The sequence below is a fragment of the Carcharodon carcharias genome, chromosome 4 (assembly GCF_017639515.1).
Source record: "Carcharodon carcharias isolate sCarCar2 chromosome 4, sCarCar2.pri, whole genome shotgun sequence".
Lineage (NCBI taxonomy): Eukaryota > Metazoa > Chordata > Chondrichthyes > Lamniformes > Lamnidae > Carcharodon > Carcharodon carcharias.
In genome coordinates, this window is record NC_054470.1 from 23,562,341 (window position 1) to 23,579,150 (window position 16,810).

Here is a 16,810-nt window from a genome sequence, read left to right on the forward strand (position 1 = left end):
ACCAGCACTGCAGATGCCAGTCTTCAGCCAAGCGGGAGAATGGGGTTGAGAAGCTTATCAGCCATGATTGAATGGTGGTGCAGACTTGATAGGCCGAATGGCCTAATTTCTGCTCCTAGGTCTTATAGTCTAATTCGATTCGCTCCATGTGATATCAAGAAATGGCTGAAAGCTTTGGATACTGCAAAGGCTATGGGCCCTGATAATATTCTAGCAATAGCACTGAAGATTTGTGCTCTAGAACTTGCCATGCCCTGAGCCGAGCTGTTCCAGTATAGCTAAAACACTGGCATCTACCTGGCTTTGTGGAAAATTGCCCAGGTGTGCCCTGTACACAATAAGCAAGACAAATCCAACCTGGCCATTTACCACCCCATCAGTCTACTCTCCATCATCAGTAAACTGATGGCAGAGGCCATCAACAGTGCTATTGAGCTGCACTTGCTTAGCAATAACCTGCTCACTGACACTCAGTTTGGCCACTCAGCTCCTGACCTCATTACAGCCTTGGTTCAAACATGGACAAAAGAGCTGAACTCCAGAGGTGAGGCGAGAGTGACTGCCCTTGACATCAAGGCCACATTTGACTGAGTGCAGCATCAAGCAGCCCTAGCAAAACTGGAGTCAATGGGAATTAGGGGAGGTAAAACCTCTGCTGGTTGGAGTCATACCTAGCACAAAGGAAGATGGTTGTGGTTGTTGGAGGTCAGTCATCTCAGCTCCAGGACATCACTGCAGGAGTTCCTCAGGGTAGTGTCCTCAGCCCAACCATCTTCAACTACTTCATCAATGACTTTCCTTCCATCATATGGTCAGAAGTGGGGATGTTTGTTGATAATTGCACAGTGTTCAGCATCATTCATGACCCCTCAGATACTGAAGTAGTCCATGCCCAAATGCAGCAAGACCAGAACAATACTCAGACTTGTGTTAACAAGTGGCATGTGACATTCATGCCCCACAAGCGCCAGGCAATGATCATCTCATCTTAGAGAGAATCTAACCATCGCCTTTTGACATTCAATGGCATTACCATTGCTGAATCCCCCATTATCAACATCCTGGGGGTAACCATTGACCAGAAACTGAACTGGACTAGCTATTATAAATACTGTGGCTACAAGGGTAGGTCAGAGGCTAGGAATCCTGCGATAAGTAACTCACTTCCTGACTCCCCAAAGCTTGTCCACTATCTACAAGGCACAAGTCAGGGGTGTGATGGAATACTCTCCACTTGCCTGGATGTGTGCAGCTCCAACAACACTCAAGAAGCTTGACACCATCCAGGACAAAGCTGCCCTCTTGATTGACACCCATTCACAAGCAATCACTCCCTCCACCACTGATGAACAGTAGCAGAAGTGTACACCATCTACAGGATGCACTGTAGCAACTCACCAAGCCTCCCTAGACAGCACCTTCCAAACCCACGACCACTACCGCCTGGAAGGACAAGAGCAGCAGACTCATGCGAACACCACCAGCTGCGAGTTCCCCTTCAAGCCACTCACCCCAACCTGACTTGGAAATATATCACCGTTCCTTCACTGTCACTGAATCAAAATCCTGGAACTCCCTCCCTAAGAGCACTGTGGGTGTACCTACACCCACACAGACTGCAGTGGTTCAAGAAGGCAGTTCACCACCACCTTCTCAAGGGCAATTAGGGATGACAATAAATCGTGGTGTAGCCAGCCATGCCCACATCCCATCAATGAATAAGAAAAATTATCTGGAATCCCTTCCTAAATCCCTCTGCCTTTCCTAATCTCTCTCCACTTTAAAAAATCTTCTCAAATCACATTTCTTTGGTCAAACATCTAATGCTAAACCCTTCGAAGTTTCCTCCCTGGCTTACCCTCCTTGTCCTTCTGCCTACTTGTAAAGCACCTTGGGAGTAAAGTACTCCCACTCTTCCACCGGAAAATGAGTGGAAACCTTAGAGAAACATTTTAAAGGCTATTTATGCCTTTTCCCTAGGTTTTCTGCTGAAGTTATGGTGGGAGATTGGGGAACTTGTAGAGATTCTACCCCTACTTCTCTTAATTCAAACTTGTTTTGTTTGAATTACCTCTTCTTTCAAATTGAAACAATTCAGTAAATAAAGTTTTCTATGTTGTCTTATCAAATTGTTGAAATAATAATGAGATAATTTAATATTTTCAAGCAAAAAGCAACTTTAAACTAAAAATTGTAGACTGTTAGACTGCTGACTTCAATAAGAAATATGTTGCATTCCTCAGTTCCTAATGATTTAGATTTAAATCTATTCTGAATGTGAAATACATTTGAAAATTGTTCCTTTAAAAACCAAGATCATAAAACTTTTATATTTCAGAGACTGAATGTGTAAAAACATGCCTAAGTGGTTACTATGGTAATGAAGATAATGCTGTTTGTGACATTTGTCACCCCACCTGCAAAACGTGCCGTGGTCCCAGCTTTAATGATTGTGATTTGTGTGAAAAAGATCAAGTTCTTCAAGATGGAATGTGTATCCCAACTTCTTCAGTACCCTGCAAAGATGGAAGCTACTGGAATGGTGAATCACACTTATAACAATCAAAGTATTAAATGCCCATTTTTGTTTAAGTGTATAATATTAAACAGTGGAGAGGAAATAAATTAGACCTAGATGGGAATCCTAATTTCAGCTTGTGAGACGTAAGTAATATTTGCTGAAGGACAAATAGCTGGATGGGCATGGACGGTAGATTTGGTGTCCACAACCAATTTTAATTATAGAGTATTACATCTTAATAAGTATTATTGGAAATTGATCATTGTCAGGTTAACCTTGCTTTAAACCAAAAAAATCTTGTTGATGAGCTATTCTTATATGCATATAGTGTGCTACTGACACTGGAAAGCCCTACAGTGTTTAGACAGAGCAAAAATGCACCAAGAGTCATTCAGGATAGTCTGCAGATAAAGGAGCCTCTCAGCCCCCACCCAATGTTCTGTTTTCTTCTGCAAGACTGAGTGCCAGCATTGCCTGAAGTACCCATTCTCCATTTGTGATTATAAACAGTGATATGGTGAATAGCATCAAGCTGCAGCTAGTCCCATGGGCTATAGTTAACAGTTATGCTGTTATGAAGCATTTTTTAAATGAACAAAATAACAGAAGATCATAAGGAGCAGGAATAAGCCATCCTGCCCCCTGAGCAGTAAGGTTATGGCCAATCTGTTTATGGCCCTAACTCCACTTTCCTACCTATCCCCCAAAACCTTTGATTCCCATGTCAATCGAAAATCTCCTCAGACTTTAAAATACTCCAGTCAGATCATATCATACATCACATTCCCTTAGCTGTTTGCAGTAGGCAAAGTACTGAACATACCTAACCCCTGTGCTTGCAAAACTCAAAACATGGTGTCCAACATTATTTGTGGTTCCACAATTGGAAAACACCTGCTAAACAATCCTGATTGCATGAAGAGTTACACAGAAAACAAATTTAACATTATCAGTCGGACTCACAGCATGACTCACTTATGCATGTTAGAAACTATGTTTATCCACATCAGATCCAGAGGACTTGTCAGCCTTTGGTCCCCTTAATTTTCCTGGTACTTTTTCTTTAGTGATAATAATTGTTTTAAGTTCCTCTCTTCCTTTTTCCCCTTGATTTTCTACTATTATTGGGATGTTTTTTGTGTCTTCTACTGTGAGGACAGATACAAAATGCTTGTTGAAACATTCTGCCATTTCCCCAGTTTCATCCTCTAATGCACCAATGTTTACTTTAGCTGCTCTCTTCCTTTTTATATACTTGTAGAAACTCTTACTGTCTGTTTTTATATTTCTTGCTAGTTTTCTCTCATATTCTAATTTCCCCCTCTTTTTTGATATTATTCTTCACTGGTTATAAAATTTTACCAATCTTCTGGTCTACCACTAATCCTTGCAGCACTGTATCCCTTTTCTTTCAATTTGATGCCATCTTCAACTTCCTTAGTTAGCCACAGATGTTGTATCCATCTCGTATGTTTCTCAATGTTCAGTGTCCAAGATCGCTTTACCATTAGCAATGCTGTGTTTGAGATTTATTTTAATATAACACCAGTAACTTCTAGTTGCAAGCATTTGGGCTATTCCACTATCCTCTTATAATCCAGAACATACAACCTGGTCTATCGAGAAGATTAGCTATTGCAGCATCAACTGTTTAACTATCTCCTGGATGTTTAGCTCCACTCAGAGGATGCTTGTGTTGAGTAACCAGATGTGGTCACTGCTCTCTCTTTTTTGGAACTCTTTTCATTCTAGCTTAACTAACCTTGCACATTTGGTATATTTCATTGTTGTTATAATTTTTTATTTCTCTGTCCTTGGAGAATTGAGCTGTTCAATAACAGTATGATGCTGTTTACAAGTTTACTTCTGTCACATTGAAAACAACCTCCTTTATTCTTCCAACTTTCATTCTTAACATGCACTTAACTTAGAAGACCTATTTCTTAAACTATTTCTAATTTCCTTTGACAGTCCCTCCAAAACTTCCTGAGTCGGGTGTCAAGAGTGCAATATTTTGTGCCTGTAATGTAATAAAGTAAAGCCTCCTTTCTACAAATACTATTGTTTGACCACGATGATATATCAATATTCATTCCAAGTTGTCATTTAGTTTAGACAGGAACTTAGCATTATCAACTTTGAATTAGTTGATGGATGCCAGTCTGTTCATTAGAAGCTCCTCTCTCCTTCCCATCCCTGCACCCAAACTACTACATCCAGAGTTTTTCAACAACTTTCACTACTTATTTTAATGTTATTTACTCATATAAATTGACACATTACTTAACCTATTTGGTTTCCTTTTCGAGAACCTGACTAGGTTTGCATTCTCAATAATTTTTTTCTCAATCTGACCTCTGTCTTTAGTTTCAATGAGTCTTTAATTTCAGCCCCTTGAGACTTTGATCACTTCTCACAGAATTCCAATGTGATCGCTTTTGTTTTTCCCAAATTCAGTAGCCTGGTTTAGGAGAACATTTTTACTAAAGTAATTTAAAAAATGTTGGTGATTCTCATTAACACGGACAGACAGAGGTGTCACTGGCAACTGAATTTGCACAAATATAAAATATAGAGGCCAATGTTCCCTAACTATTGCTTCCAGGGAACTCAGTCCTCATGCACTTTACATAGTACAGTGACCTCTGAGTTTCCCTGGTAAGGATTAACCAGGAAAAGAGGGCATGCTTCATCTTCTACCTTTCTCAGCTATGGTGATGGGGTGGTTGATTAGGTTTGCAATATTGGCAATTAGATACATGAGTGACCTGTAAAGCTGGCATTGAGTTGCTGAGAATCCCCTCAGACCAGTGTGCCTGATGGGAGCTGGTAGCAGGCTGAAGAGTAAGTTAGGAAAGTAAGTAAAAAAAAACGGCATTAACCAAAGAGATTTTGAAATCTTCAATGGCAAACAGAAGTTTCTAAGGCAGTTAATCTGAAAAGCTACAACAAAATATAAATAGTGTCCTACTTTTGCCCACTAGGTCCTGCCAGAATGAATGTTTGCCAGAGGTGCCTTTGGCTCTTGGCAATGGATCGGGACATGACATTCTAGTTTGCTTGGGTTTTACCAGATACAGAACACTGAATCTGTACAGCAGTAGACTGAGAGGAAACAGCAGAATGAATATATAAAAATGGCTCTAAGGATTCTATATATGACATAGTGGTACTTAAATAAGGAACATAAGTTCCTGAAACAGATTTCCCCCTGCCATTTTCTTTCCTCACCAAAAGATAGAGAAAGAAAGGCCACATCTCTGATCTCTGCCAACCGGTGGCATTTTGGCAATTTCCTGGTAGATGTGATATTGGCTATATAATTCATTCAACCAAATATGGATGGGTGTATTGTAAGGAGATGCAAATGAATGGAATATAGCATGTAATGTATTTACTGTCAATAACAATGAAAGCCCGTGAATTCCTGGTATCCAGGGTGGCTAAAGTGATGAGGAGGATGGGGCATGGGTATTGCTGGGTGGGAGAAGTGAACATGCTGGAGGTGTAGTTAAATCATCTGCAATTGGTCATAGAATGGTTGATTGCATTAGACAATGAAGGAGATTTCTTTATTTTAAAATAAGTTGTTTCTTCTGCTGAAAGCACTGGGCATAATATGCTGTGGTGAGTGTCACTGCCATTTTTCTCCACCATCTGCTCCCCCACCCCATGACCAATTAAATCAGGTAACTTGCCAATTGCAAACATGCCACCAAACCCCTTCAAAAGTATGAACATGACCCCAACTCCAGGAAATCTGGGAAAGTCAAAGGCCCACGCACAAAAGTCCTCCCAGCCATGGTTGCAATATCATTGTGGCCCAGAGGAACATTGGTCCTGTGTCATGTAACAAAACAAAATTGCAATGAGGAAACACTGTCTCCTCTCACTGTCAGGTAGTTGTGCTAATAGTTGCTCTAATTTCCTTTTAGTTGAAGAAAAATCCTGCTTACCCTGTTCTGATTTGTGCAAGACGTGCACAAGTGATGGATGGAATGAATGCACCAGCTGTCCTTCAGGTACAGAACGCAAGGATTGCATTTTGCTGAACAATCTATCTTATCAGCAATTTGTCTAACTAGATAGCAATCTTCTGTTGGCAAAATCCATTAATACAGTAGTTCCTTTCTTTTGCAGCCACACATAAAAAAAATTTTTTGTCACTTTATAAACATTAGATGTTGCCATTTTTGCCGGCATTTTTGCTTGCTTATCAATGATTGGGCAATGGAACTCTTTCTATTCTTGCTACTTACTGTCAACGATAAGCTTTCCAGGTCAGGTTTCCTTTATCATGATAATGTACCTTAATCCAAGCACAGATACACATTTCTAATTATGACTTTTTCATTTACCACACCAGTAATCCTTATGGCCTGTGTGAGTGAACAACCAATTTGGTGTCAACTTGAAGTGTATTTGGAGAGTTTTGTGCTTTTTCATTCCCATTAGGAACTAAGCTGAGATTGATGAATGCACATTATGTGAGAGCCTTGCAGCCTTCAGGCAGATAAAAGTTTCTAACATATTGGACTAAATAAAATCATTAGATTAAATCTAGCCATCCAAAGAATAATGTTTAATTTGGTTTCTCAAAAAGAAGACAATGTAAAATTGTTTATAATAAAAGTAAAATACTGTGGATGCTGGAATTCTGAAATAAAAAACAAATTTGTTTACCACATTAGAGATGGCGGTGTGGTGGGCACTGTAAACTTCTGTTAATAACACATAAAATTTTAAAAATGGCTCCTTTTAGCAATTGTTTTAAAGTCAATTTAAAGAATTGAAAATCTTAGCTCAAAAATTCCACCTTCTCTTTTGCACAGAAGTTGTCCAATCTGGGCAGAGTGGAGATAGGGGAGAGGGTTTTGAACCAGAACTATTTTCTGCACTTATCTGGCTAGAATTCAGAATTACAACAGAGAGGGGGAAGAGGGATACACAATGTTAATATGGGGTATTACTTCATGACATTAGGACTATGATGTATAGGCACGAACTGGTGTAGCCATTCAAAAAGCCATTAGACAGCACGATGAGACTGTAGAGGGGGCATTTTAATATCCGAGCAGGAAGCCAGCAGAACTTAGAGAACCCATGAGATTCCATAGGGGGCCAGTTGGTATGAACCGTCAGCTTCATTTACATGTTCCCAACAGAGGAAAATTGGACATCCTAGAGGCTTCCTGCCTGCACAGTTCAGTTGCGAAAGTGGGGGAGGGATGACAGGTGCAATGCAGGGTAGAAGGGAATTTAGTAGGGTGTCACTTCTCTACTTATGTTCCTCCTGGCCACAAAACTTAGGTTTAAAGGTTACCTTTTAGGTGCTCCACTTTTTGCCCACTCAGTATGCTGTTGAAAAGCTTTTGGGAACCAATGCATATTATAATACCCCGATTCACGTACATTAATGATGTTCCTGCCTGGGTCAGACAGGAACATTACCCATCTGCACTGACAACAGGGTTAAATTGGCAGCAGACTGGAACTGAGTGGCAAATGGAGTTGCTCAACGTTAACTACCTCAATGCCACATTTCCATCAGGCTGAGGGTGTTAAAAGTTTCCCTTAAGCTTCTGTTTTTTTTTCATTTGGCTGGATGAGCTAAGATGGGCAAAGTGGCCTCCATCATCTGTACTCAGCTTGAACTTTCACTCCTAATTGCTATCTTGCACCCCTTGTTGCGGTTGTATGTGTGATTGCCAAAAGAGCATAATTCAGAAATACTTTTTATAATCTCTAGGACTTTACCTGGACGGTGAAATTTGTGTCAACAAATGCCCGAAACAAACCTTTGCCAATTCAATCAGTGAAAGGTGTGAGCAGTGTGAAGAAGGATGTGAATTCTGTTCAGGAAACAAGAATAACTGCCAGCAGTGCATCACAATACAACAACGACCACTTTACCTGCATTTGGGGAAATGTATAAGTGAATGCCCATTGTAAGTATTTCCTTTCAGTATTGTGTCAGCAACAATTGCAATTACTCCAGTGTAGTGAAAGAAAAATCTCTGCTGTTTATCGATGCCATAACAATTCAAGTCTAAGCTCCAAACCGCGTTGTAAATTATTGTAGAATCTCTCCAATAACATTTAATATTAACCCAGGTTAATATAGTGTAGTACTTTGAAATTTCATTCGTTGGAGCTCTCTGAACAGTATATGTGCTCTTCAGTGGTGAGTCGCTGTTGTGCTGTGTGCTTAGTGGACAAGTGAGGCTAAAATTTGTTCACGTATGGAAATCCATTTGCGCTGCTTCAAAGCAGTGACACATTAACCACATCAGCTCCACAGGCAAACAGTGCCAACGACCGTTCCTTGCGCCATCTGCACAACATTGCTCATCAATATCAATGAAGAGACCAGTGTGGACTGCGTAGTTAACAGCCGACGGCACTGTCTGCCTCCAGGGAGTTGATATAGACAATTTTTATCCCTATAAAGTATTGTCTTTGCTTTAAAAAATTGGAATATTTACACTGGTTTTTAGATCTGAAAGAAATAGAACATAAGAAATAAGAACTGGAGCAGGTCATATGGTCCCTCGAGCCTGCTCCATATTTCAAAGAGACAATGGCTGACTGAACTGTGGCTTTAACTGCACTTTCCTGCCTGTCCCCCACTGACTGTCTTGTAGATCAAAAACCTGTCTAACTCAGCCTTGAATATATTCAATGACCCAGCCTCCACAACTCTCTGGGTTAGAGAATTCCAAAGATTAATGACCCTCTGAGAGAAGAAATTCCTCCTCATCTCTGTCTTAAATGGGAGACCACTTATTTTGAAACTGTGCTGCCTAGCTCTAGACTCTCCCTTGAGGGGAAATATCCTCTCAGTGTCTACCCTGTCAAGACCCTCAGGATCTTGTATGTTCCAATAAGATTGCCTTTCATTCTTCTCAACTCCAATGATTTAGGCCTAACCTGCTCACCCTTTCCTCATAGGGCAAACCCTACCTCCCAGAAATCAGCTGAATGAACCTTCTCTCAGCTGCCTCCAATGCAAGTACATCTGTTTTAAATAAGGAGACCAAAACTCTATGCAATACTCCAGTATGGTTTTACCAAGGCCTTTTAGAGTTGTAGTGAGAATTCTTAACTTTTATTCTTCATCATCCTTGCAATTAAGACCAACTAAGTTCAGTGGGAAAAACCCAGGCAAACATCAAGAGGCTGTCAAGCTAGGCACACAATGATGATAATTACAATTCAAAAGGGAACTTGTGTTTACTGGATTAAAAGAGTAGAAGAATGAGAGTCATACTTAACAAAATAACTGGAGAAATGACATCTATAGTCATTTCAGTAAATGAAGGAAAACTTTGGAATTAAAAGGTACTTAATTTGTATCTTGACCTGGGAACAGGCCTTTTGTGTCACATTGCCCTGGAGATGGGTGAAGGTTAATGAGATTTCTTGTTTTGAGCTATCGGCCTGTAACTGCCGAACTCTAGTAACTCAGGGATATGCCAAAAATGCACTGGGGAATCCCACACCGGAAGTCCCCAGGAAGTTCAAACTTTTCTTGGGCAATTGCCCTGCAATCGGAACCATCCATATATAAATCACAAACTTTGGATGTTTCCTGCTGTCTTACTGTAGTAGTTACCCAGGAAAAGTAATGGAAGGGGCTATCAACAGTGCTATCAAGCGGCACTTGCTTAGCAATAGCCTGCTCACTGATGCCCAGTTGGGTTCCGCCAGGGCCACTCGGCTCCTGACCTTATTACAGCCTTGGTTCAAACATGGACAAAAAAGCTGAACTCCCGAGTTGAGGTGAGAGTGACTGCCCTTGACATCAAGGCCGCATTTGACCAAGTGTAGCTTCAAGGAGCCCTAGCAAAATTGGAGTCAATGGGAATCAGGGGGAAAACTCCACTGGTTGGAATCATACCCAACACATAGGAAAATGGTTGTGGTTGTTGGAGGTCTGACATCTCAGCTCCAGGACATCACTGCAGGAGTTCCACAGGGTAGTGTCCTAAGCCTAACTAAGTTCAGCTGCTTCATCAATGACCTTCCTTCCTTCATAAGGTCAGAAATGGGGATGTTCGCTGATGGTTGCACAATGTTTAGCACCATTCATGACTCCTCAGATACTGAAGCAGTCCATGTCCAAATGCAGCAAGACTTGGACAAAATCCAGGCTTGGGCTGACAAGTGGCAAGTAACGTTTGCCCCACGTAAGTGTCAGGCAATAGCCATCTACAACAAGAAAGAATCCAATCATCGCCCCATGATGTTTAATGGCATTAACATCACTGAATCACAAACTATCAACATCCTGGGGGTTATCATTGACCAGAAACTGAACTGGACTAGCCTTATAAATACTGTGCTTACAAGAGCAGGTCAGAGGCTGGGAATCCTGCAATGAGTAACTCACCTGACTCCCCAAAGCTTGTCCACCATCTACAAGGCACAGGTCAGGAGTGTGATGGAATACTCCCCACTTGTCTGGATGAGTGCAGCTCCCACAACACTCAAGAAGCTTGACACCGTCCAGGACAAAGCATCCCACTTGATTGGCACCACATCCACAAACATTCACTCCCTCCACTAATGACACACAGTACCGTTTACAAGATGCACTGCAGGAATTCACCAAGGCTCCTCAGACAGCACCTTCTAAACTCATGACCACTACCATCTAGAAGGACAAGACCAGCAGATAGATGGGAACACCACCGCCTGGGAGTTCCCCTCCAAGTCACTCGCCATCCTGACGTGGAAATAGATCGCCGTAACTTTACCATCGCTGGGTCAAAATCCAGGAACTCCCCTCTTAACAGCGCTGTGGGTGTACCTACACCACATTGACTGCAGCGGTTCAAAAAGGCAGCTCATCACCAGCTTCTCAAGGGCAACTAGGGATAGGCAATAAATGCTGGCCCAGCCAGCGAAGCCCACATCCCGTGAATGAATAAAAAAATGTTAGAAGAATCAAAAACACTTCTAACTCCTGGGTAGCTATAGTACTGAGCAACGCCCGCCTCCCCCCCCGACCCCCACACCCAGCGCCCCCCCAAGCACCCACAGGAACACCCCCCCAAACCATCCTCCACCACCCCCCCCAACTAAAACCCCCCTGACCAACCAATGACCCTCCCAAACCCCCTCCACCCCCCAATCCTACCCACTTACCTTACAAACTTTCATTCTCCCTGGCTTGGCTTCTGAAAGTGGCTGGTACCTTTAAACCTACTGCTTTACAGCAGCTAGTACCATAAAAAAAGAGGCTTGGTTTCCTTACCTCTGACTCAGCAGCCCTTGATACAAAGCCTCAGGAACCCGCTTTACTACTCAGTTCTCCCTGGCCTGAGTTGGAAGGTGAGGCGAGAAATGAGAAGCTGGATTTCAAGGTAAGAAACAAGGAGCAGAGTGGGAACCTGACTCTGATTGCCACTCCACGGAAGTTAAAGGCCATCCCTGTGAATGTTAGGGCATAGTCAGCAGCCAGGACTAGTTACTGTTTGGAAAAGCAGCGAAGGGACTGTGGATGGATGTTTCTGTCCCCGTTGGCATCAGCGTCATGGCGGGCATGAGTGGACAATATGACAGGAAGGCCAAAAATCGGTTTCACCACATTGTGAAACCATTTTGCGATCTTTCGCTCCACCCATCAATGGCGGGTCGCGTTTCCTGCCGGCGGACATTGGGAACGTCATTTTAATACATCTGTATATCATTATAGGCCCTGACGGCTGGAATCATTCCCCCATGCTGGATCATCCAGGCACATGGTTGCACGCCAAAGTATTTCACAACAGCATTTACAAGGTGTGCACCTGGTGAGCTGCACTTCAAGAGGAACTCGGATTTGAGTGCACAATAATGTTGCGCAGTGCTCGCAAGGGTCACTGTTTGACTTCAAGGCTGAGGCACCTTGCATTCAGGCAAGGGCACAGGCCACTGTGGTTGGGGTGAGTTGGTGGGGGGTGGGGGGGTGGGTGGTGTAAGAGCTGCATTGCATCTGATGGCAGTGCACAAGCACATGCAGGGGTGGGGTGTTAGGGAAGCAGCCACACATTAGGGAAACCTTGTATAAAGTGACCATTCCTCCACAGCTGAGACAGTTCAGGCGCAGCCACAATGACATGCTTGGAGCCGGGCCTCAAGCTTCTCTGCCCACTCAAGCTACGCAGAGGCATCAAATTGCGACCTAGAGCTCCAGAGCTTTTCATCCCTCAGGCACAGACTGCAAACTAATGAGCATTTTAGTGGACTGCAGAACAGTTGGACGACTGGACATGTTGTACAATCTCATTGCTAAAGCTGGCCATGGAGCAGTCACTGGTGGAGGCGCTCACAGCTCTTTGCAATGTCACCATACAAGTTTTTTTTCTTTATTCTTTCAAGAGATGTGGGCGTCACTGGCAAAGTCAACATTTGTTGCCCATCCCTAAGTTGTCCTTGAATTGAGTGCCTTATTAGGCCATTGCAGAGGCTAGTTAAAAGCCAACCACATTGCTGTGGGCCTGGAGTCACATGTAGGCAAAACCAGGTAAGGACGACTGATTTCCCTAAAGGACGTTAGTGAACCAGGTGGGTTTTAAGACAATCAATGATAGTTTCATGGACCAGAATTTTACGTTCACAGTGCGGGCATGCTTCCCGACATCGTCGCGCACTTGCGCGATATTTCGTTCAGCGGGCGTGCGCCAGAGTCGGCTGCACCACCGTTGATAATTGAAAGGCCTATTAAGGCCATTAACGAGCTAATTAACTTGAAACTTATTCTGCCCGCTCAACCTAACGATTGGCGGGCAGGCGAAAAGGCCAAGCGGCCTTTACATTTTTTCAGGAAACCTCATCCAGGAGCGGGATGACGTTTCCTAAAGCAAATAAACATTAAATAAAAACATTATGTTAAAATTAAAAACATGTCCCCATCTCACGTGACACAGTCACATGAGCCCGTGTGAAGTCATGGTGCGGAGCCGATCGTGACAAGCGGTCGGCTTCCTAACCAGTCCCACCTGCTCCCGCCGAATGAGGGAAAAATTCTGGCCATGGTCACCATTACTGTGACTAGATTTCAATTCCTGATTTATTAATTGAATTTAAATTCCACCAGCTGCCGTGATGGGATTTGAACCTGTGACACAGAGCATTAGTCTGGGCCTCTGGATTACTCCTAAATTACCGCTAAGCCACCATCTCCCCTCCGCCGCTGGCTTTTGGACCAGTCTCCCCCATGGTTCAAGCTAACAGTGCAGCCTTGCAGTGCAGGTTAGGAGAATGCCTGTGCCTGAGCTGAGAGCACAGCATGGACAAATCGGTCGGGTGGAGTGGGGTGGAGGTGGGTGGGGTTTCAGGCAGCCATGCAGCGTACTAAACTCTAGTGATCCAAGTGGTTGCCAGCTCTCTCTGGGATGCGTTAAGGGGCCTTCTACCCATGCTAACCCACTCATCTCTCTCTTTCACCCTGCTGGAGGAGTACCTCAGGAGCATGGAGCTTGGCGATCTAGCTGTGTGCCTCATGTCTTACAGGGAGCAGAGATGAAGGAGAAGAGTGATGGAGGTGCCTGCCTGGGCAGAGGGAGGAGCAGCACACTCGAGAAGAAGGGGCGGCTAAGGCTCCTGTGCACGCTGCTGAAGAGCCACAGCGAGCCATCACTGGTTGGCACCCAGCTAGACTCAGAGGTCTATAGACACCACTTGTCACTCCTGCAGATGGCCAAGAACCAGTGTCGCCGAAGACTGCGCATGTCTAGGGAACTGGTTGGTCACATCTGCCAGCTGCTGCAGGATTTGGCGCCAGGGGGACATGGAGGACATTCACTGGCAGTGACCGTGAAAGTGACCTCGGTGCACAATTTTTACGCCAGTGGCTCCTTTCAGGGCTCCACAAGTGACCTCTGTAGGATATCACACACCTGCACATGCAATGTATCCATGAGGTCACGGACACCATCTTTGCGAGGGCACACACAACTTTGTGCATTTTGCAGGAAGCAAGAGCGCTGGGATTTGCTCAGGCCTCTGGTTTCCCATAGGCTCAGGGTGCCACCGACTGCACTCATGTGGCACTTAGATGTCTGTCGCGCAGCGGTCAAATATGTCAACCGCAAGGCTTCTGCTCGCTGAATGTTCAGCTGGTGTGCGACCACCACAAACGCATCCTACAGGTCTGCGCATGGTTCCCAGGGTGTGTCCATGACTCCTACATTCTCAATAGGCTTCAGATCCCAGGGTCCAGAGAGGCTGCAGGGTTGGCTCCTCGGGGTCAAGGGCTACCCACAGAGGACGTGGCTGATGAGCGCAGTAGTGAGAAGGTACAATGAGGCTCATGCTGCAACTCGCACTTTAGTGGAGCAAACTATCAGAATGTTGAAATTGAGGTTCCAGTGCCCGGGCCGTTCTGAAGCCCTGCAGTACAGCCCACAGAGGTTGTCACACATCGTTGTTGCCTGCTGCGTCCTTCACAACTTGACACTGCAATGGGGGGAAGAACTGGCTAAGGAGGGGATGGAGGAGCTGGAGATCTCCTCTAATGAGCTAGACATCGACGGGGATGAGAGTGAGGAGGTCCTTGAAGGCGAGGAAAACAGTGATGAGGCCCATGCACTGGCCAGACGAGGCAGGCACACTCGGGAGGCCCTCATAACTGCTAGATTTGTGGAGATGATGACAACATGTAGGTGAGAGACACCATAGATCCTCACACTGCATCTGTGAACTTTTGACTCCCATCTGGCTGATGGCAGCACAAACACCCTCTGTGAGACTGCTACTGTCATGGAGATTCAGCGGATGCCTATAGTCCTTACATTTCAGGAGTTTGATGACAACATGTAGTGAGGACTCTCCATAAATCCTCACATAGCTTATATGAATGTCTGACTCCTGTCTGGCTGATGGCACTCGCTTGCGCTTTGTGAACAGGGTCATATCATGGAGATGCAGTGGGGAAACTTTAACTTCTCTTGATCCAATGGCATCCTTCATGAGCTGAGCCCTTCAGGGCCGCACTGTCACTGGACACAGATGCTGATGAGAGGGGGAGCCAGCCACACCTCAGAGGTACTGGGGCACACAGAGAATGACAGAACTCTGTGCTGCCGGCCCAGGTGCTGGCATGACAGATGTGTCCAATGACCATGAAGATGCACCATCAGTGTGCTGGGAAGGTTGCACAAAGCTTGGGGAAGAGGCCCAGGATACAGACAGTTGCCTTTATCTTGAGCAGGGACCAAGGTTTCACATCTGAGTGACGTAAACACTTTTATCAGAACAAGGAGCCAGAAGCAAGGAGACATTCTTGGGAGTTTACTTACAGTTGTGAACATTAGTACAAGTGATTAATATGCCCAGGCTGCACAACTACATCTTCTTAACCTTCCTAACCCTGCCACTATGTCTTGGTGCTCCTCCAACATCCACAGTGGAAGTGGAGGCAGCCTGTTGACTGCCATGCCCTGTCTGTGATGACCTTGGCGAGCATCCTCTGGAGGGCTGAGACCTGGAGGGCCCTCGCCTGCTTTTGTGGCCCTGCAGTGTGGCAGTGGCACCCTCCACGTCCTGGGTGGAGCTGGATTTGCTGGGGTCAGAGGAAGAGGAGATTCGGGTGGGCCGGACACTCCCAGAGTCACCTGGCTGGATGGCCCCGCAGTGTGCACCTGCTGATCCTCCTCCCTATGGATGCCTGAGGGCCCCTGGCTGACTCCTTGAAGGGAAGGGTTAGCTGGAGTGAGATCGAGCTGCCCCGCATCCCTCTTGCATCGACCCTGCTGGACGCCAACTATGGCATCAGCGATTGAGTTCAGCCTGCGCAGTAGTGCAGGACCAGTGTCCTGGACCAAGGTCTCCATGGCAGCCGCCATCCTACCAGTGTTGACATCAGTGCGTTGGCATACTGGTGCTATCACCTCAGACTGAAGACAGACTGACTCCTCCGTCGTGCCTTGCAATCTGAGGAGTGCAGCAGCCATCCCTTCCTGATATTCCCGAGCTTGCCTTTGCACCTTCAGTAACTGAGGTATGACTGAGTCCAGAGGCTCGTTGCATTATTCGGACTCAGCAGATTTCTGGCCTCCAGCAGTCCTCCAAGTGCTGGAAACCTGGGAAGCCCCTGCCCCGGCCTACTGTGGATCAGACAGTGTGATTTGCTCACCAGATTGTGACCCTGAGGCTACTCTAGAACTAGGCCTCACTGAGGAGTGTGTCTCTGCGCTGGTGGAGGGTGTGGCTGAGCTCAATGGTGGGTCTTCAATGAGGGTTTCTTCAGTTTCCTTTCCTGAGATGTCTTTAGGGCTTGAGTTGAGGACCTGTGTTGTCAAC

The 16,810-nt window shown here is 44.9% G+C and overlaps 1 protein-coding gene across 1 annotated transcript in view; it reads left to right on the plus strand.

Annotated features, from left to right (window-relative positions):
• The window catches only part of pcsk5b (proprotein convertase subtilisin/kexin type 5b), a 458,035-nt gene that overhangs the window by 390,853 nt on the left and 50,372 nt on the right, over positions 1–16,810 (plus strand). Inside the window, exons 27-29 of the mRNA XM_041185989.1 lie at positions 2,339–2,542; positions 6,457–6,543; positions 8,271–8,469. Coding sequence (XP_041041923.1) covers positions 2,339–2,542; positions 6,457–6,543; positions 8,271–8,469 — 490 coding nt within the window. The remainder of the gene's footprint in view (positions 1–2,338; positions 2,543–6,456; positions 6,544–8,270; positions 8,470–16,810) is intronic.